The following is a 21,648-nucleotide window of genomic DNA, read 5'->3' as shown; positions in this document are numbered from 1 at the left end:
CTACTGAGCCTGAGCTCTAAAGCCCGCAAGCCACAACTACTGAGCCCACGTGCCACAGCTCCTGAAGCCTGCGTGCCTAGAGCCCGTGCTCTGCAACAAGAGAAGCCGCGACAATGAGAAACCTGCACACTGCAACGAAGAGTAGCCGCCACTCACCACAACTAGAGAAAGCCCATGCACAGCAGTGAAGACCCAACACAGCCAAAAATAAAATAAATAAATAAATAAATAGAAACCTCATCTTGTTCTGTATGCCCTCATTGGGTGATCTCATCCTTTCCCAAGGCTTTAATTACCATCTATATGATGATGATTCCCAAATCTGGATTTCCAGCCCAGACTTGTCTACTGAGGGCCAGACCCATATATTCATATATTCACCTGCCTTCTGGACACTCCTTCATCATCTTTCTCCTCAGTCCAGCTCCTCCTCTAGTGTTTCTTTTCTTCGTAAATACCTGCACCACGTTGCATCCCATAAGCCACCTGAGGCTCATCCTTGACTCTTTCCTCTGTCTACGTATAGTTAATCATTATGTCCTCTCAATTATACTTCCAAAATAACTCTCCAACGATTTTTCCCCAATTCCCTCTATCTTCACCTGGGTTACTTAGCAGCCTTCCAAGTGAGTCTTGTGCCACCCCTGTCCATTTCCCCCTGAAAACCAGAGGGATCGTAATAGAAACAGCAGTCTAATCATGTCACTGGAGCTGGATAACAGGGTTAGCCATCCTGCGCAGGGCCGTCTGTAAGGGGGTAACGCAACTCTCCTAGAAATCTCACAAGATGGAGAAGGTAATATTTGCCCGAAAATTCCTCTCAGGGAGAATATTGTGTGTGGTTGGAAGGATGGGGTAAGACCCTGCACCTTTGTCTGTCTCTCTCTCTCTCCCCCCTCTCCTTCGGCCTCTCTCCCCACCCCTCTGTCTCCCTCTTTCCTTTCCTCCCTCTTTCCTCCCTTCCCCCTCCGAGGGGAATTCCCTTCGAGGAGATTAGATCTAGTTAGCTGGAGGGCTTTTATTTTGCTCTGTGGGACATACGAATTTGGGACCCAGTTTAACTGCTCGGAGCAATAGGAGAAGAGACTTCACCACTGATCCCCTTTCTCTGCTTTTCTTAGAAAAGAGCTCTAAGTCACAGGTTCTTCTCAAAGTGTAGTCCCCCGAACAATAGCGTCAGCATCACCCGGTGATTTGTTAGAAATGTAAATTCTTGGACCCATTCTAACCTTCTGAATCAGAAACTCTGGGGACAGGGCCTGGTAGTCTCTGTTTTAATAAGCCCTCCAGGGGATTCTAATGGATGCTAAAGTTTGAGAACTACTATTGAAAAACTACTTAAAGAACATTGATTTGAAGGGAATACATTATTAGCCTGGCCCCAATACCCATACATTTTATACTGATCCTGCATGTCACTTCCCTGTTTAAATCCTTTAGCAGCATCCGTAGTCCTTAGGATAAATTCATAACCCTTAGATAGCCTTTAAAGAACCCTACCTACCTAACAATAACAACAATAATAAATAAAAATAGCCAACATGTATTTGTTCCACAAATATTCATTGAATACCTACTATACACAGGTGTTCCAGAGTCTAGACGCCTGAAATACAGTTGTGAACCATATACAGATCAAGTCCCTGCTCTCGTGAAGTTTTAGAGGAGGAGACAGATGAGCAAATACACAAATAAATTAAAAAACGATCAGACAGTGAAGTGCTGTTCACAAGATTGAAATAGGATGATGTGATAGAGAATGACCAGTTGGCTCCTTTAGATGGGTTAGTAGGGAAGGCCTCCCTGAGAAGGCGGAGTTTAAGCTGCACTCTGACTGAAAATAGAACCAGCAGCTGAATATCTGAAGTACTCGCATTCCAGGTAGAGGGAGGCTGCTAGTGCCAGGCTCCAAAGCAGTTTCAGGCTCTGTGTGATCAAGGAGCCGAGGAGGCTGAAGTGATGGGAGTAAGAACGTGGAGGAGAGGCAGGAAGATGAGGACAGGGAGATAATGAACAGCGGCCGGATGGCGGTCTTTTTTTTTTTTTTTTTGCGGTACGCGGGCCTCTCACTGTTGTGGCCTCTCCCATTGCGGAGCACAGGCTCCGGACGCGCAGGCTCGGCGGCCATGGCTCACAGGCCCAGCCGCTCCGCGGCATGTGGGATCTTCTCGGACCGGGGCACGAACCCGCGTCCCCTGCATCGGCAGGCGGACTCTCAACCACTGCTCCACCAGGGAAGCCCCAGATGTAGGTCTTTGTAAGCCAAGTTAGGAGTTTGGATTTTTTTTTTTGGAGGTATAGTCCATATACAGTACAACTCACCCTTTTAAAGTGTACAAGTCAGTGGTTTTCAGTATATTCACAAGGTTGTGCAACCATCACCTCTATTTCCAGGATATATTCATCACTCCAAAAGGAAACCCCATTCCCACTGGGAGTCTGGCTTTAAGTGTGATAGTAAAGCCCCTGGAAGATTTTAGCAGGAGACACATAATCTGATTAATGTTTTCAAGATCACTCAGGTACCTGTGAGGAAAGTGGATTCTAGGCAGGCACAGGTGGAAGCAGGGAGACCAGGTGATCTTTTCTATACTTAAAGCAAGAGGGTAGTGGCTTGGGTGAGGGTGGTGGTAATAGAAATGGAACGAGGTGAAGGGGTTCAGGATATGTTTTACAGGCAGACACAACTTTCCTCTAATGCAGTGCTTCTTAAATTACCTGTAATGAAGAGCCAATTTGTTAAATTTCCAGTCTGTCACAGATTGAAACTTTTGAAAAGTATAATAGTATAAGTAGAGACTGTTTCCAGGGGATGTGCCTGGAGTAGTGGTTTGTTGGTTAGGAGGGGTATATGGGATGCTGTTAGTCTGTGCCCATCCCTCTTTCTCTATTCTTCTCTACTTTATTTTTCTTCTTACTGTTTTTTCCTATCTGGCATACTATAAATTTCACTTATTTGTTTTGTCATCTTTCTCTTTTCACTAGAATGTAAACTCCATGGGAACAAGAATATTTTACTGATTTGTTCACTGCTGTATCCCCCAGCCTAGAATAGTGTTGGGTATATAGTACTCAATAAATTTCTGTTGAATGAATGAATGAATTGTAAATAAGTATGTATGAGTGTTTATTTATATATATGTGCTAATTTCTTCAAACTCAATAATTTACTCAAAATATTTGATCAGCTACTATGTACCAGACATTGAGATGGAGTGGTGAACAAATGTTCCTTTGTTTAATGGTTCTTCCAGTGACAGGCACCTACCGTGCACTGTCATAGGTACTGGAGACCAAATGGTGGGCAAGGAGGTATTCAAACAAGGAAAACAGGGATCAAGGAAGATCTCGCTGAAGATCTCGCTGAAGAAGTGATTTAAGAGATGAGTAGGAGCTAATCATGTGAGAGGAGCTAGGGACAGGAGGAAGGAATGCCATGTCTGCAAGCCTGGTGGTAAATTGACAAATAAGATAAACACACCTTTTAGAAATATTTTGTCTATTGGGGCAGAAACGTACGAGATTATTAATCCACTAAATGTTTTCTCCACACAAGGGTACAGAGAATAATAGATATTTTCAGATTAATTATCCTTACATATATGTAGGATATACGGTATACTCAACTGATTCTTACCTTGTCTTTGAAATACATTTTTACCTCTTTTGTTTACTTTGCCAAATCAGTACATATCTTTTATTGAAACTCTTTTTAAAAATATAGATTCGTTGAAGAGGAACATATTCCTTATATAAATGCTTTTCAGCATTTTCCAGAAGAGATGAAATTATATGGGCGTGACAAAGGAATCTTTGCTATAGAGGTATGTTATTTTCTTTTTTACTTTGTAGTCACTTATAAAACACAAGAGTAATTTGGTGATTTATATTCCTCTCCTGACTTATTTGGTGTTGGAGTTTTAAAAATGTCATCTAGTTTTTTGTTCTATTGAAATATGGACATTAGTCATAATTTAATGAAGAGTAGAATTATTATTTTTTGTTTTCCTTATGTGGCTACATCTAATCCTTTAGGTTACGCAATCCTCAAAATACAGCTATAATGTTAGGTGTGTGCATTGCAAATAGGTGTATTGTTGAGACTAAAAGTTTTATATAGAGACCTTTAGGTAATTTCAAATTTAAAAAACAGTATTTTTTGTTGTTATTTGCACACTATGTTGCTTTGGAGAGAAGAGATGAAAGTTATTATGTTGTTTCAAGAGGCATATATTTTATTTATTTATTTATTTATTTTTAAATTTTTGGCTGCGTCAGGTCTTAGTTGTGGCACGTAGGATCTTCATTGAGGCATGCGGGATCTTTCATTGCGGCGCGCAGGCTTCTCTCTAATTGTGGCGTGTGGGTTTTCTCTCTCTAGTTGTGGCGCAGGCTCCAGGGTGTGTGGGCTCTGTAGTTTGCGGCACGTGGGCTCTCTAGTTGAGGTGCATGAGCTCAGTAGTCACAGCACATGGGTTTAGTTGCCCCGCAGCATGTGGGATCTTAGTTCACTGAACAGGGATCAGACCTGCATCCCCTGCATTGGAAGGTGGATTCTTTACCACTGGTCCACCAGGGAAGTCCCTCAAGAGGCACTATCTTAAGTCCTTTGCTTGTGTTAGTCTTCTTTTAGATCTCTTTTCAGATGTCTCCAATGGCAGCGCTTCTGTCCTTTTAATTATGAGTCTTTATCACTATTTATAGTACTCAAAGGTTATTTTCCCTGTGCTCTTCATCAAAAGGTTTTCAGTGTACTAAATATATATTAAATATTATCCTCCATTTACCCACTTAAGGAATTATTTTCATAGGCTTTCCTAACCTTCACCACCTTCACATTGTTTTCAGTTTAATTCAGGAGACATTTATGATCCTTACTAAACCCCTGCATGAGTATGGTTCACCATCTTCCCAATTTTACATGTGAGTAAACACCTCAGACAGGTAGAATGATTTGCCAAGGTCATGCAGATGGTAGTCTCAGACTTGGAACTACAGTGCTTTAGGCCTTTTACTCATTGTATGGTCTTTTGTTCTGTTTTTCTACCATCTTACTATTATTTGTCCCATCTAGTCTTAATTTCTTGTTTCTTCTTTTCCTGCCTTTTTTGAATTAAGATTTTTTTATGATTCCATTTTATCTCTACTATTGATTTATTAACCATACCTCTATTTTTTTAAGAGGTTGTTCTAGAGTTTATAAAATTCATCTTTAACGTACCACAGTCTGCCTCAATAATATACCAGTACATGTATAGTGTAAGACCCTTACAAGAATATATATATTTCCACTTCCCTCCTCCTGTCCCTTAGTGTTAAACATTTTATCTTTACCTGTTAGATATTCCACAATGCGTCGGAATTATTTTTGCTTTAAAAAGTTGTTTATCTTTTTAAGAAATTAAAATGAGAAGAACTACTTCATATTTACCCACATTTTGCCATTTCTGGCACTCTTCCTGTCTAAAAATGTCCTATAACATTTCTTATAGTACAGATATGTTGGCAGTGAATTCTTCTGGCACTTTTTGGTCTAAAAATGTCTTTGTTTTGCCTTCATTTTTGCAAAAACATTTTCACTAGTATAGAATTCTGGGTTTGTACTTTTCCTTCAGCACTTTAAAAATGTTTCTTTCTACAGGACTGTCTGATTTCTCTTCTCTTCTCTTCCTTTCTCTTCCCTTCCCTTCCTTTCTCTTCCTTCCTTCTCTCCTTCCTTCCTTCCAACTACATGTTAGACCACAGCTCACTAAGGCTTCTGTTCTTTTTCTTTTCCTCAGTGTGTTTTGTTTTGGATAGTTTCTTCGATGATATCTTCAGATTCACTGATCTTTACTTCTTGAATGTCTAATTTGCTGTTAAACCCATCTAGTAATTTTTTCATTTCAGATTCTGTATTTTTCATTTCTAGAAGTTCCATTTTAGTCTTATCTTTTTCGCTTCCTTCATTATGTTTATGTTTTCTTTTACATCCTCCAGTTTATTGACAATATTTACAGTAGTTGCTTTAAGGTTATCGTCTACTAATTCTGTTATCTCTGTTATTTCTGGGTCTGTTTCTGTTGATTGATTTATCTCCTGATTATGTGCCATATTTTCCTGCTCTGCATTCCTGGTAATTTTGATTAGATGCAGACAGTGTGAATTTTGTGTTGCTGAATACTGGATTTTTGTTCTGGTGTATGATTAGGTAACTTAGATATCAGTTTGATCATTTAGAAGCTTGTTTTTTTAATGGCTGTTCCAGAGCCTATACTGTGAGACTAAGGAAGCCCCGCTACTAAGGCATGTCCCTTTGGAAGACTCTACCCAGAGCCCCCAGTATTATGAAGTCTCTCCACTCCAGCTGGTGCCTTATGCAAACTCTGAGAATTGTTTGGATTCATTGGAAAAATCCAATGATTTTTTTTTCTCCCCTGGCCTCAGGTTTTTTCTCACACATGCACAGATTGGTACTCAGCCAAAGACTTGAGAGGACCCCTTTGCAGACCTCCAGAGTTCTCTCTCTGCAGTTTTATCCTCATTGGTACTCTGCCTGCAAATTATAGCCACCTCAGCCTCCAGGAACTCTAATCTCTCTCTGCTTAACTCAGCAAGACCACTGGGCCCTGTTTCACTCCCTGCTCCCTGCAGTACAGCTTGGAGACTGCCTCCAGGCAGTAATCTGGGGCCATTTGTTTCTCTTCTCTCAGCGATTATATAGTCCTGTGCTTCCTGTTATCCGATGCCTAAAACTGTTGTTTCATATATTTTTTCCAGTTCTGTGTTTATCATGGGAAGTCAATTCCCGTAGTAGTTTCCCATAGTAGTTAATCCTTTAAGGGCAGAAACAGAATTGTTCTAAATACTCATTTTTAGACATTTAGAAATAGAGTCAATATTCAGATGCTTTTTAGCTGAGTGTTATGAAATACTTGCCTAGTAATAATCTCTTGTTGACTATTTTTAAATTAATCTTGAGTTGAGGGGACAGGGGTATGTAAAATAGGGGAGTGATTTCTTGTAGAGATTTTGATAGAAAGTATAAGCATAAAAATATATGAGATTATGTCTTGGTAACAGTAACTATTGCACTTTACCTTTTTCACTTGTATCTTAGAGAGCTTTTTTTTCAATTAACTTTTTATTTTGGAATAATTTTAGATTTACAGAAAAGCTGCAAAAATAAAAATATATCCTTTACCCAGATTCAACTCTTGTTAATATTTTATTTTATCCTTTGTGCTGTTCTTCCCTATCTATGTATCTATCTATGTATCTATCTATGTATCTATCTATGTAATTCTATTTCTGAATCATTGAGGGTAAGTTACATTTATCATGGCCCATCATCCCTAAATATTTTAGTGTATATTTTCTAAGAGTAGGGATATTCTCTTATATAACTGCAATTTACTTATTAACTTTTTATTTTTCTAGGAGCTGCACAGTATAGATATGCCACAATTTACCTGACTAGTTTTCTATTGATGGAGTTTTGTGTTTGGGGATTCAAGGCTAAAGAAGGCAGCTAGGTAATGAAAAAACAAAACAACAAAACTGAAAACAATCTGAATGTCTATCAAGGAAAACGGATAAAATGTGACATAGTCAGACATGGTATATTAAACAACTATGAAAATGAATCAACTACAGCCACAAGCAACAGGAATGACTCTAAGAAACATTCTGTTGAGTGTAAAAGGCAAGACTTAGGAAGCTACATACAGTATGATATCATTTTTGTTAAGCTCACAAAAGAAGTTAAGCTAAATATATTTATATAAATATATTTATGTGCATGAAAACACTTAAAAAAAATAAGTTTATGGTAAGCAAAATTCAGGATACTAGTTACCTCTGGAGGGGGAGGCACAGAGGGAGGACTAGAGAAGGAGCACACTGGCAGGTGTGACAGTCGGGTTTGTTTGTATATTTCTTGCATCCCTAACTACTCTTTGAGAGTAGGAATCATGTGTAATGCTTCTATTTTATCATACATAAGACCTAATATATAATAATCATGTATACATGGTAAGAGCTCTGTGTTTATTGGTTAAATGATTTGAAATAGCTGAAAAACAGAATTAGTTTAAATACTTTATTTAGAGAAGACTTCAAATAGATTTGTTGGGGATTTTTTTCCACCTAAGTAGTAAACATCCAGGCTGCTTCTTTTGTATTTATTATATAATATACCCAGAGGCTATTAAATAGTGGCATTTGATTGAAAAAATTAAAAAGCATTCCACTGATATTTTAGTGGTAAATGTGTAAGGTATATAACTTCTGCTTATAAGCAAGGACATTTAAAAAACTGAGTTATGGGTGTGTCAGTATCACTCATGAAAACCAGTGTGTGAGATAAATAATCTTACCAGTTATTTGTACTGTTCACCAATATACTGAAACCAATAGTAAATTACTCTAGTCAGAAAATGTATGTTTGAGGCTACATTGATGATACTTGTTTTAGGAGAATCATGCCTCATGTTTTCTAAGTGAAACCAGTGATTTCATGTGAATTATCTGTGATTTAGTTTGATCTCTTGCCAATACCCACCCCTAGTACCCAGCATGCTCAGCCCAGTTCTCCCCCTACCTCTGCTTCCCAAGAGGAGGAATGAGAACCAAGTTTTATACTGATCTAAGGAAAACTGAATAATGACAAAGGTTAGCCTGCTACAAAAATAATCATGTAACCCTGCCAAAATCAAATCAAAATTATTTGGGGATTGTCTACTCTTTTGGATAACAGCTTTTAATCTGCTTTAGTACAGATATGTGAAACTTGAACATAAGTATTCCACAGTCAGCAGAATATTTGGAGGACAGGCACATCTTAAGAAGGAGGACTCAGGTTTTTCCCAGCTCTGATCCTGGGGCCAAAACAAATAACTGCCTCCTGTTCAGTTGGTCATCAGTTCATAAATTCGTATTTATTCATAAGGTTTATCTTGGTCTGTGCAAGTCGACAGCATGTTTCTGAAATGACCTCATCCCCAGGACCAAGACTGTATTTCACATAAAATAATGTATTCACCACAAACTTCCAGAAGATTAGACTTTGAATATAAAAAAGTATTTTTTGCTACTGCTGATAGATTTACAGCCATTAAGATAATTCTAGCACACTAAAAATGCGAATTGAACTGTTTTGTGAATCATAATGCATGTGGAATTCATTTTATCCTTCCTCCGTGAATAATATATTACAGTGCTTTGTCATTTCTTCTGACATTTTTATTCCTTGTTAATTTTCCTTTGCAATAGGAAGTCTTGTTTTAAGTTTGGGTTAACAGGTGCATGTAGCATTAGCTTTTTCTCAGCTGAATCTTTGCTTCAAAACAACACTAAGAATAAGGGTGAGGCACTGTACTTTTTTTTTTCTAATAGCAAAGCAGGAAGTTCACCTCTGACAGGGTATTGTAATCAGGTTTATCACAAGAGCCTGCTGTTGTGTAACAGAAACTCTAGCTTGTCCTTACCTGTCTTAAGGCATTGCTTCATGAAGGAAAATAAACTCACTGGAATATTTGTGAAATTCAATAAAATGCTTTCCCAAGCACTCCATTTTTAATGCACGCTAGAACAATTTATTATAGCCTTGTGGTCTTTTAAAAAACATATTAGCCTTGTGATTTCTTAGTATTATAATTAAATAAATCTGTAGCACTCTAGAAGCCCTATGTGTCATATTTACTATACCTTGTAGACACATCCTCAGCCATGTCTAGTAGTAGTCCATATTCCCTTCCTCCCCTCCCCCACTTTTTCAAGAAAAATGGAGAAGGTTTGGGATGTCTTCAAATGACTGTTTACTTAATTGACAGGCAGCTTTTCTTCATTGTATGCGTTGCCTTTGCTTACAAAAGCGCATTCACTATTCCATAGTATGTTGAAACTTTTAAGTGGAAACAGCTTTTCATTAACAAAGGCAGCATTTTCTTTCCTCCTTCCATGTCTTAGCTTTCTCTACTAAGTCTTGGCTTCTTCAGCAGCTGTACCTCCACCAGAAATGAAAAAGGGTGCAATTGTTCTAGGAGATAGTGATGAAGATAATGCCAGTGGGGTTTTGTGTGTGTGGGCTGCTGGGGACTGTTTTTCTTCTGTGTTTGGTTTGGTTTTGGTTTTGTTATTCCAGAAAGTTGAGCACACCTTAAGAACAAATCAAAGGGAAGGGGGAAAAAAGCTTTAAAGACCCTTAAACCTTGATCCTGTGTGAACTGTTTCTTTCCATTAAATTGTTCTGTTAATTAAGTGGGCCCCTCTGTCCCACTAACAACAAATCTGACAAAACTCACTTTAAAACATAGGGTAATGGAATACAGAGTACGGAGTATTGATGTGGTTTGTTTCTTCTGACAAGCGGGCCATAAGAGTTTGAGTCTTCCTGCCATCACCCTGACTTAAGAGCAAAGTTCAGGAGAGGAGACAGGTGTGCAAATTAAGTTTTAGTATTTCCAACCATCTCCTTTTTCTGAGTTGTGATTCCCAACTCCTGGTAGGTAGCTGTTTCATTTTCCGTATTTATTTAATTTATTTTTTATTTTTTAAAATAAATTTATTTATTTATTTAATTCATTTATTTAGCTGCGTTGGGTCTTGGTTGCTGCATGCGGGCTTTCTCTAGTTGCGGAGAGCGGGGGCTACTCTTCGTTGCAGTGTGCGGGCTCAGTAGTTGTGGCTCCTGGGCTCTAGAGCACAGGCTCAGTAGTTGTGGCACATGGGTTTAGTTGCTCCGTGGCATGTGGGACCTTCCCGGACCAGGGCTCGAACCCATGTCCCCTGCATTGACAGGAGGATTCTGAGCCACTGCACCACGAGGGAGGTCCGTGTTTTAATTTAAAGATAACCTCCTCCTCCTTTTTCTGGCTCCGCTTCTTCTGCTGCTTTATTTTTGAGTCAAGTTTCTGAAGTGTGGTGCTGATTTGAAGCATCAGTTACTTTTAGCAAAAATCTTTCAGTTCATCTGGTAGAATACACTAAAAATCTATTCTTTTTCAGGGATACCATCTCCATATGGAGTACCAAATAGTCAAATTGCTGCTTGAACCAAGGTTGGGCCTAGACACACTTATCTCTATTACAGATAGAATTTATTCTGCCGATGGCTTAACACACAGTAGGGATACTTCTATCTTTTCAGCCTTGAATTTCTTTATTTTTATGTATTTTAAAACCCACAGACCAATTTCTTAACAGTTAATATGTAACATACATGTTATTCTACCATGGTCCTTGACAGTGATTCTAAATCCTCTCAAGAATTAGTCATTTCATCATCCCTCACTAGACTCAGCAAGAAGTAATAAAGAGGAAACTGGAAATTCATTCCAAAGTACATCTCCAGTATTTTGAATGTTGATCAACAGCATCCTCTCTGAATGAGTAAAAAGAAAAGATGTAATGCTGGTTCAGCCAGACCCACTGCATGGCACTTTGCCATGATGATTCAGTTTGCCTTGGAGCAATCTTACACCCTTTGTGAAACTAGGGCCTGTTGGTTGAAGGAAGAAAAAGACTCCTCCAGAGCTGTCAGTCACTCTTTCAGCCTCTCCAAATGACTGTCTTGTTGGAGCAATTTTGATAACACTCTGAGTCTTCAAACTCTAGATTTTTTCACCATCTTACTCTGTAGGCCGTGTGTAGCTCTTGGGATTGTTTGTGCAATCTTTGTTAGAGTAATAATCTAACAGGTTTGAAATCGACCTGAGGGAAATTAAGGCGAGTGTAATGATAACAGGTGTTCTCAGTTTCCCTCACTCCCACTCCCTCCCAGAATTACTACTGCCAGGCAGCATGAATAGAAAGCAGCTGATGTGTTCTTTTGTTCCTGGCTTCCCACAACGTCTTAACCATCACTGGAATTCGTGGATGTGCTTCTCTTATCAAGCTTGTGAAGTAAAACCATCTGAGGGTCCCTTCCAGGCTACAAGAAAAATGAGGTTGAGAGCCACTTCATTTTATTTTATTTTATTTTATTTTTCGCACAAGGATATTGTGGAGAGCTTGTTTAAACTACAGACTCTTAGTCCTAGTGTTAGGGATGGATTTATTAAGTCTGGTGTGGGATCTAGGAATATTTTATGCAAGCATCTTGCAAGTGGTACTGATAGTAATGGTGCTTTGAGCAGTACAGACTAGTTTTCTTATCTCTGCCTCTGTCATTCTTTTGTTATTACATCTTATTCTACAAAAAATTTGAGGTAAAAAGTAGACTAATTAGGGCTTCCTTGGTGGCGCAGTGGTTGAGAGTCCACCTGCCGATGCAGGGGACACGGGTTTGTACCCTGGTCCGGGAAGATCCCACATGCCGCGGACCGGCTAGGCCCGTGAACCGTGGCTGCTGAGCCTGCGCGCCCGGAGCCTGTGCTCTGCAACGGGAGAGGCCACAACAGTGAGAGGCCCGCGTACCGCAAAAAAAAAAAAAGACTAATTAACAGATTACCAAAGACCAGTATAAAACAAAGTGCTATTATACCTTAACTAAATATGCAAAGTTTTAAACAGGATTCTGGTAGTCCTCTTATTCTACTTAATAAATCAGAGATTCCCCATGCCAAATGAAAATACAAAGACCCAGCAGCTTCTATGAGACCCTTTCCTTGGGTGTGTTCTGTACATGCATGCATTTTCTAAAAGTCAAAGTAAGACTATTCTAACGCAGTCATTAAATGTTCACTGTAATTATTATATATCCATGTTTTGCAATCTTGTCAAAATTAGAGCCTGATTCACCTCTCCAGGCTAAGGACAATGGGACAGAAAGAAAAATGTGACACTGTGGTCATATTCTCTAAAACAATGCTGTGTAACAGTACTCCCAGCCTTCTGCCCAAGGTTGGATACTTTGCTGAGCTAGTGGTTCAAGAGTGGCCTGCCTTGGTTGGAATAGGAGCAGATGTCTAGGGAGGTTAGTCCATAGCCAGCCCTATAGGGACAATTGGGCCACCACTTCAAGTGGTGTCGGAGGCGGAAGGGAGTGGATGTTATTGTGGATGTTTTATACATATATTAAGTATTTTTAGCTTACCAGATTCCTTTTCATTAATGACCTTGCAATTACTTGTCATGAATTTATCATCCATTAAATTGGTTTTTTGAGATGGTTATTTTTCAAAGGGGAACATTCACTGCTCTAGTGTTTGTTTTGTTTGCAGATAAAAGTACTTAATTTCATCTCCTACCTTCATTATTTGAAAGGATTAGGGTTGCCATAAATCTTGTCAGTAATGTTAATTGTTTTAACTTGAAAAGATGCTTCAGATTTTGTGCAAAATGCAGCAGATGTCTAAATAAGTTAATTTTATAAAGAAAAAAGCTTTTGCCAAAAGTCACTGAGAATATATGTTTTCCTTTTTTCTCTTTTAATTTCACAGATTAGAATACAATTAATAGTATTTTAGTGTACAAGTAGAATTACTGTATCTCAACATTTAAAAAAAAGACTTGAAAGGCCACATTGCTATTTTGGATTGACAGAAATTTACTTTGTATTCTTCAGCTACAGATTAATCATATGTTAATAATATAGCTAATTGAAAGCCTTTTTTTTCCTCATAAAACTTGAGTTTAGACATTGAAATAGTGGTATCAAAATAAATACAATACAAAGAAGGTTGTAACCTCAGGCAAAGTAAAATCAGGCATAGTTAACGCTTTGATTGTTTTCTATAAGCATACTCTTTTTTTTTTTTTTTTTTTTTTTTTTTTTTTTTTTTTTGCGGTACGCGGGCCTCTCACTATTGTGGCCTCTCCCGTTGCGGAGCACAGGCTCCGGACGCGCAGGCTCAACGGCCATGGCTCACGGGCCCAGCCGCTCCGCGGCATGTGGGATCTTCCCAGACCGGAGCACGAACCCGTGTCCCCTGCATCGGCAGGCGGACTCTCAACCACTGCGCCACCAGGGAAGCCCAAGCATACTCTTTTTTAAAAATATTTATTTATTTATTGGCTGCATCGGGTCTTAGTTGCGGCATGCGGGATCTTTTGTTGCAGTGCACAGGCTCATTAGTTGCGGTGTGCGGGCTCTCTAGTTGTGGCACGTGGACGTAGTTGCTCCGCGGCGGGCTGGATCTTAGTTCCCAGACCAGGGATCGAACCAGCTTCCCCTGCATTGCAAGATGGATTCTTAACCACTGAACCACCAGGGAAGTCCCTATAAGCATACTCTTGTACCATTATAAAGCATTTCCTTGTGCTTTATAATTGCATATGAGCTGAATGTACCAAAGAAACATTTAACAGAGAAATACTCATTCCTTCAGTTGGCTTCCAAACACCTTCACACATTTAGAAAATGGGCAAGACATGACATAATGGTATTATTGGCACAAATTGTTGGGAAACAGATTTTTGCTTAGAATAAGGAAGAACTTTTTAATGATTAAACCTGTTAAAAATGGAATAGACTACCTTCAGGGAAGGTATTGAGTTCCCATCACTGGAGATTTATAAGAAGGGCTAGACATATACCTGCTGGGGATTTTGTAAAGTTAGACCATATACTTTCAAAGGTCTTTCCAACTCTGAATTTGCCAGTTAGATTATTTCTCCTACAAGGCGATGTATGAAGTGATTCTGTTACACAAAATAGTTTATTGAACTGATATTATCTTTCTCTCTTACCACTTTTTTTTTTTAACTAGGCATACCTACAGAAAAGTGAACATATCACACATGTACCCAACCTGATGAATTTTCATAACCTGAACCAGCCCCGAGATCAGGAATCAACCTTAGCACCCTAGGAGCTCCACCCTTATGCTCACTTGCAGTCATTACCTCCACGACTCCAAGAGTAATCAGTCACTCTCCTGACTTCTAACCGTATGGACTAGAAGTTCGGTGCTGAGTTGCTAAGTTTTGTACTTTACATACATGGAGTCATTCTCTTTTGCATCTGGCTTCTTTTAACATTATGTTTTGAAGATTCATTCATACTGTTGCATGTAGAGCATTCATTTGTTTGCTGTATAATGTTCCACTGTGAGACTGTATCAAAATTTACTAGATAGTTATTCTTGTACTTACTCTATTGCTGATGGCATTTGGGTAGTTTCTAGCTTGGGACTTTCACAAATAGTGTTATGAATATTCTAGTGCATGTCTTTTCATGGACTGCATGCACATTTCTGTTGGGTATATGTAGCTAGAGCTGCTTTGCTGTAGAATATGTCCACACTCAACTTTAACAGATACTGCCAAACAGGTTTCAGAATGTTTGTATTTAGGCCTAGTTTTAATGGGGTCCTGCCGTATCAGAAATGTTAGTTTTTCTGAAATCCCATAAGCCTTAAAAAAAAAATCTTGCTTGTAGTACTCGATAACTTTCTATCTTATTCTATAGTTATTTTTGTACCCTGATCCCTTTTCTAGAGTATAAACTCCTTGAAGAGATCACTTTATTCATCTTTATATTTCCCAAAGTATCTTGCATAGAATAGACTCTAAATTTAATATTTTTATGTGAGTGGATGAGTAAATGAGGAAAAATTATATGTAGTATTAATAAGAAGAATGTTTGGAAATTGCAGAAATATAAGTAGCATACCCAATAAACTACAAGGGTGATCTTAAAGTGAAGAGAATTAATTTATTAATATTAGCTCATAGATTTTCCTGAATTCTATAAGACACTTTTATAGGCTCTTAATGTGGGAAAATAGAAGATTGAATTGCACATTTTTATCTATTAGACTTAAACCCTGGTGTCATCTCTCGCATAGAAGCATGTGAATATTATGTAACACTGAGCTAAATCTGTTAGCTGTGAATTTGAAGATTGGTGAGAGGGTGCTGGTGAAGGAGGGTGAGAGGGAAGTCGTGCTTTGGAGTGATTATGACGACATTGTAACTCCAGTTGGGTTGCAGCTGTATACCAGATTCTTCCATGATTGGCAAGAAGTAATGATTTCACTATACCATGGGTAAGGCCAGTAAGAGTTTTATGAGCCAGATAGATTTTAATTTACCACTATTACTGTTTAAAACTGCTTGGTGAGGAAATTTGGGATTTATGGGCATTTCCCCTTAGTGCTTTTCTCTACATTCCAAATTTTATTCAATGAATACATATTACTTTTATTTTTTTGTTGTTTTTTACTTAAAAAACTTTTTTTTAAATTTATTTTATTTTTTGGCTGCATTGGGTCATTGTTGCTGCTCATGGGCTTTCTCTAGTTGTGGTGAGTGAGGGCTACTCTTCATTGCGGTACATGGGCTTCTTATTACGGTGGCTTCTCTTGTTGCAGAGCATGGGCTCCAGGCACACGGACTCAGTAGCTGTGGCACTCGGGCTCAGTAGTTGTGGCTTACGGGCTCTAGAGCTCAGGCTCAGTCGTTGTGGCTCGCAGGCTCTAGAGCGCAGGCTCAGTCGTTGTGGCGCACAGGCTTAGTTGCTCCGCGGCATGTGGGATCTTCCCAGACCAGGGCTCGAACCCATGTCCCCTTCATTGGCAGGCAGCTTCTTAACTACTGTGCCACCAGGGAAGTCCCCATATTACTTTTAAAATCAGAAAGTAGTTTTTAAAATAATTTGTGTTTCAAAAATTGCTACCTTGACTATCTTTTTCATTCCAGTCTTGGCCTAACTATGAAGATATCTATAAAAAAATAATTGAAGTTGCCATATTTTTAGATTTGCCACGTTTTCCAGACATAACTGAAGACTGCTATCTTCATCCAAACATCTTGTGTATGAAATACTTGATGGAAGTCAATCTCCCTGGTAAGTGAGTGATGTATATAATGAGCAAGCTTTGACTTACTAAATTATTATGAACAATATATTGCATCTTCTCAAATCAGAGACTATTAGAGTCACTTGACGGGGTCCATAGTAACATGAAGCTTAATTTTAAAATCCTTTCTTAAAATATTTTGGACCATTTAAAATGGGTAAAAGGACACTTCAGAAATAATGAGTTCTATTTTGGTGTGAGGGATAAGTTTGAGAGAATATGTTCGGTTTTTACAGTAAGTTTGCTGAGTACAAGTAAAGTAACACATGTTTCAGTATGAGTTATTAATTACCTAGGCACCCACTCCCCCCAGAAAAGCAGCACTTCTTCATTTGCATGAAGCATGATTATTACATAAAGAATTCTAATTTTAAAAATCCCAGAAGTTAATCTATGGTAACATTTTTGTTGTTTGCTAATATATTGCTATTTCCAGTCCCTAAAAGAAATTGAGTTCCAAGTCTGGTAGGATGAAACACAGAATGTGAAGACAGCCTTACTAGCTGTTGTTCACATTATACCAAGACACAGGTAACCCGAATGGAATCTGCCGATGGAATCCATTCCTGAATTTCTTGCTAAACTAGAAATGTGAGAAATTCAGGATTTCTATTCTTAACAGAAAATACAAACATGGTGTGACTATATTATTGCTTAAGCAATATAAAAAATGTGATTGAATGTATTTTTAATAGGGGAGGAAAATACATATGTTATATGAAAAAAGCAATATGTAAAACTGTATGTATGGTATAATTTTAACTATAAACATAAACATAAATTGGCATAACATATATATGCAAATGTAAATATTAAGTCTGTACTTTTAAAATTTTTTTTGAAAAGGAAAAAAGTAATTTAAACTTTTCAAATACGTCTTTTTTTTTTTTTTTTTTTTTTTGCAGTACGCGGGCCTCTCACTGCTGTGGCCTCTCCCGTTGCGGAGCACAGGCTCCGGACGCGTAGGCTCAGTGGCCATGGCTCATGGGCCCAGCCGCTCCGTGGCATGTGCGATCTTCCCGGACCGGGGCACGAACCCGTGCCCCCTGCATCGGCAGGCGGACTCTCAACCACTGCGCCACCAGGGAAGCCCCAAATACATCATTTATTAAGCTAAGGAATGTACGTCTCTGGTTAAGATTTCAGAAGTCACCAGCTATTTGATTAAGATTCCAGAATTTGGGGACTTCCCTGGTGGTGCAGTGGTTAAGAATCCACTTGCCAATGCAGGGGACACAGGTTCTATCCCTGGTCCGGGAAGATCCCACATGCCGCGGAGCAACTGGGCCCTTGCTCCACAACTACTGAGCCTGTGCTCTAGAGCCCGTGCGCCACAACTACTGAGCCTGCATGCCACAACTACTGAGCCCGCGTGCCTAGAGCCCGTGCTCCACAACAGAGAAGCCACCGCAATGAGGAGCCTGCGCACTGCAACAAAGAGTAACCCCCGCTCACCGCAACTAGAGAAATGCCGTGCGCAGCAAGGAAGACCCAACGTAGCAGCCAAAAATAAATAAGTTAATTAATTTTTTTAAAAAAGATTCCAGAATTTGTAAAGTCTGATTTCTGCGCTTTGGCATGTTACATAGATCAGATTATTGTTTTGGATTTTGGTTTTTTCATTTACTTTTTTGATGGTTCTTTCAAAATATGGAAAGCTCCTGTGTTCTCTCATATACTCCAAAATCCTGAGCTTATAATGGGAATGCTAAGATATGGAAGGAATACAAGGAATTACCAACACGTAACTGACACGGGCTGGGTTATGGAAAGTGTCTAGCTCACGTAGTTGCTGTTGGACAGAGATGAGGGTGGCAGTATTTTCTGACCAGTGTGTGTGATTTAATACTATTTCTTACCTAACTCTTCCTGAGAGTAACAAGTAGAATTAAAACCATTATAATAGGCAGAGAGACACTACTAGCATCTGATATGTTTAAGTGCCTTTTTGGAGACTGTATTAAAAAGAACCAGGATAGAGAAATTTTACTTCTCACAAACTGTTCAATAGAAATAATCTGAAATATAGAAAAAAAATTATACACAAATGTTATTGACCTGCTTATTTATACTGAAAAATTAGAAATAAATATCCAACAGAAAGGTAATGTTTAAGTAAACAATGTTATGTATATTCAGTGGAACATTATGCAGCTTTTAAAATCATGTTTGTGAAGAGTATATAAAACATGGCAAATGTTTGTTATAATAAAAAATGAAATGGGCCAAATTATAAAATTATATATAAGCATAGCTACATAAAATTAAAATATTCATTAAAATATTAGAAATAAATATACCAAAATATTGAAGTGCTCTTTCTAAGCTATGGCAATGCCTTTTTTCCTTTCTTCTACCTTTATGTATCTTGTAAATGTCCTGTACTGAGTTTGTATTACTTAATTGTGGGGGGGGAAACAACACACAAAATAGATCAACAGACTAACATGTAATAGTCCCTGCACCTTAGGATTTTGTTTTTTTCATTAATTAGTTAATTTATTTTGGCTGCATTGGGTCTTTGTTGCTGCTCGCGGGCTTTCTCTAGTTGCGGCGAGTAGGAGCTATTCTTCATTGCTGTGCGTGGGCTTCTCATTGCAGTGGCTTCTCTTGTTGCGGAGCACGGGCTCTAGGCACACGGGCTTCAGTAGTTGTGGCTCGTGGGCTCAGTAGTTGTGGCTCACGGACTCTAGAGCGCAGGCTCAGTAGTTGTGGCGCACAGGCTTAGTTGCTCCACGGCATGTGGGATCTTCCCAGACCAGGGCTCGAACCCATGCCCCCTGCATTGGCAGGCGGATTCTTAACCACTGCACCACCAGGGAAGTCCTTACACCTTAGGATTTATATTGTAAAATGTGTCATTGATTGACAAAGCACCCGTAAGATTATAAGAAGACCTCTAGAATATTGCCATTCAAAATCTAAAGTTTGCTGTCTACAGTACTATCAGTTCTATGGTGCTGTTGATCAAAAAGAAGAAACCTGTGTATTTGACCCTTTCCCGGAAAGCTAAAAGTGGTTTTAAGCACACTGGGGCAACAAATGCCCCTCCTCAGTGCCTTTACGTGTGACAGTGTCGTCTCTGAACTCGGTAGAAAGGTTTTAGCAAGCATGTCACACACACTCTTACTGAGTAAGCACTGCCTCTTTGATGGCTTTGAGTGAACTCCAAACACATTTCTTAGTATTGTCCCTCATACTGGGACTGAGGAGCCTGCCAGAGAGAACTTCTGGCAGCTTTCACAATCAGTATATAATTTGTGGGGAACTTTATTACAGAGTTTCCAAAGTGCCTCCATCTATGTTACCTCATTTGTGAGGGTGGGAAGCGGGGGCAGGTGGGTATTCTCATTTACAGATGAAACATGGGCAAGCTGAGCGACGCCTGGCTGGTAGATGGCTGAGTGCGTACTGCAACCCAGCCGTCCCATTCCAGAGCTGGTGTTCTTTCCACATAATGCTCAGTTCAGCGTCCTGTACTGCTTAGTTTTTCTCTGCTGTCCTGGCGTCCTTCCTCATAATGTCTTCCACTTGCTTTTTTATTACTCTGTACTTTTGGCATAAGAGAAACAGTTTCAAGATAATTAATTTTAAATAAATAGGGGAGACATTTTTCAAGAAATGCCATTCTTTATAGTAATAATTCTATATATAATAATATATACTATATATAATACTATATACTATATATGGTAATATATATGCTGTGTGTAATATTATATATACTATTATAAAATTAAAGTATTGTATACTACATTAAGAGAATAGAATCAATAGGATATAATGACTGAATGCGTGTAGAAGATTCAGTACAATACAATTTATTATGCTTTTATAAATAATAGCCATTCTACTTGAATTTAATTAAAATAGAATATGGTACATCCTAGGTACTTAAATTAGTGAGTAAAGAAATTTGCTTAGTAATTTAGAGCTTTCAAAGTATGTTCACTTGTGCTATCTTATTGAATGTTTATCCTCACCATAACCCATTTTACAAATTAAGAAACTGAGGTTAGGTGACTCTAATTTGGAGTCACAAAGCTAATGATTAGAAAACCTAAATACATAGGCCGTAGATTTTCTGGCTCCAAGTCCCACATTATTCAGCCTTGAATAATAGATGCAGTCTGTGCTGAGCATATAGTTTCTTTGGGAAAGCAGTGCAGCTAGTGAGATGCACATCAGGCTTCCAGTGTGCTAGCCAGGCTTCCTGCTGGTGAATGAGTGTGCGTTTTTAGAGAAGCTCTTGGTCTTACAGGAGAGTCAGTTTCAGGTAAATGCAAATTGCTGTAGAAACACAGGCAAGAAACATGGATGAAACAATAGAAAAACGATGTGTGGCTGTGCATTAGGTGGCAAGATGTATCCTATAAATAACAGATGTTTGGGGAAGTGAAAATAGGAGAAGATACTCCTTGCTAGCATTCAACCGTTCATTTTTCTATACAAATATCATTTCTTGGTTTATTTTATTTACAAAATGTATGTCTCAGAGTTCTAGCATAGTATCTTATTTTAAGATAAGCTTATCTCATAGATATACACATTAGTATAGTCTAGTTAGCCAGAGAATTTAATTCACATTTTACTGTTTTATTCTTCAACAGATGAAATGCATGATTTAACCTGCCACGTGGTAAAAGTGACTGGAATGGGAGAAGTGGATTTTCTAACATTTGATCCTATAGCTAAAAAAGCAAAAACTGTTAAATATGATGTACAAGCTGTAGCTGTCATTGTAGTGGTATTGAAACTGCTCTTTTTACTGGATGACAATTTAGAATGGTAAGTGTATGTCGATTTTATGAGGAAACAATTGTATTGTTTTTACCTAATTCTTCAGGGTAAAGGAATCCATATGCTACATCTCAGTAGAAAATAGAGACTCTCAGGTGTTAATAGAACATTGACTAGTAGCAAC

The 21,648-nt window shown here is 38.6% G+C and overlaps 1 protein-coding gene across 1 annotated transcript in view; it reads left to right on the top strand.

Annotated features, from left to right (window-relative positions):
• Positions 1 to 21,648, top strand: part of TAF1B (TATA-box binding protein associated factor, RNA polymerase I subunit B) — a 60,050-nt gene that overhangs the window by 24,544 nt on the left and 13,858 nt on the right. Inside the window, exons 8-10 of the mRNA XM_079721313.1 lie at positions 3,725 to 3,824; positions 16,564 to 16,711; positions 21,335 to 21,512. Of these exons, the coding sequence (XP_079577439.1) occupies positions 3,725 to 3,824; positions 16,564 to 16,711; positions 21,335 to 21,512 (426 nt within the window). The remainder of the gene's footprint in view (positions 1 to 3,724; positions 3,825 to 16,563; positions 16,712 to 21,334; positions 21,513 to 21,648) is intronic.

Source organism: Hyperoodon ampullatus (assembly GCF_949752795.1).
Source record: "Hyperoodon ampullatus genome assembly, chromosome: 15".
NCBI classification, from domain to species: Eukaryota; Metazoa; Chordata; class Mammalia; order Artiodactyla; family Ziphiidae; genus Hyperoodon; species Hyperoodon ampullatus.
The sequence above is the reverse complement of the archived record's forward strand: the minus strand, read 5'-3'. Positions and strand labels throughout refer to the sequence as shown.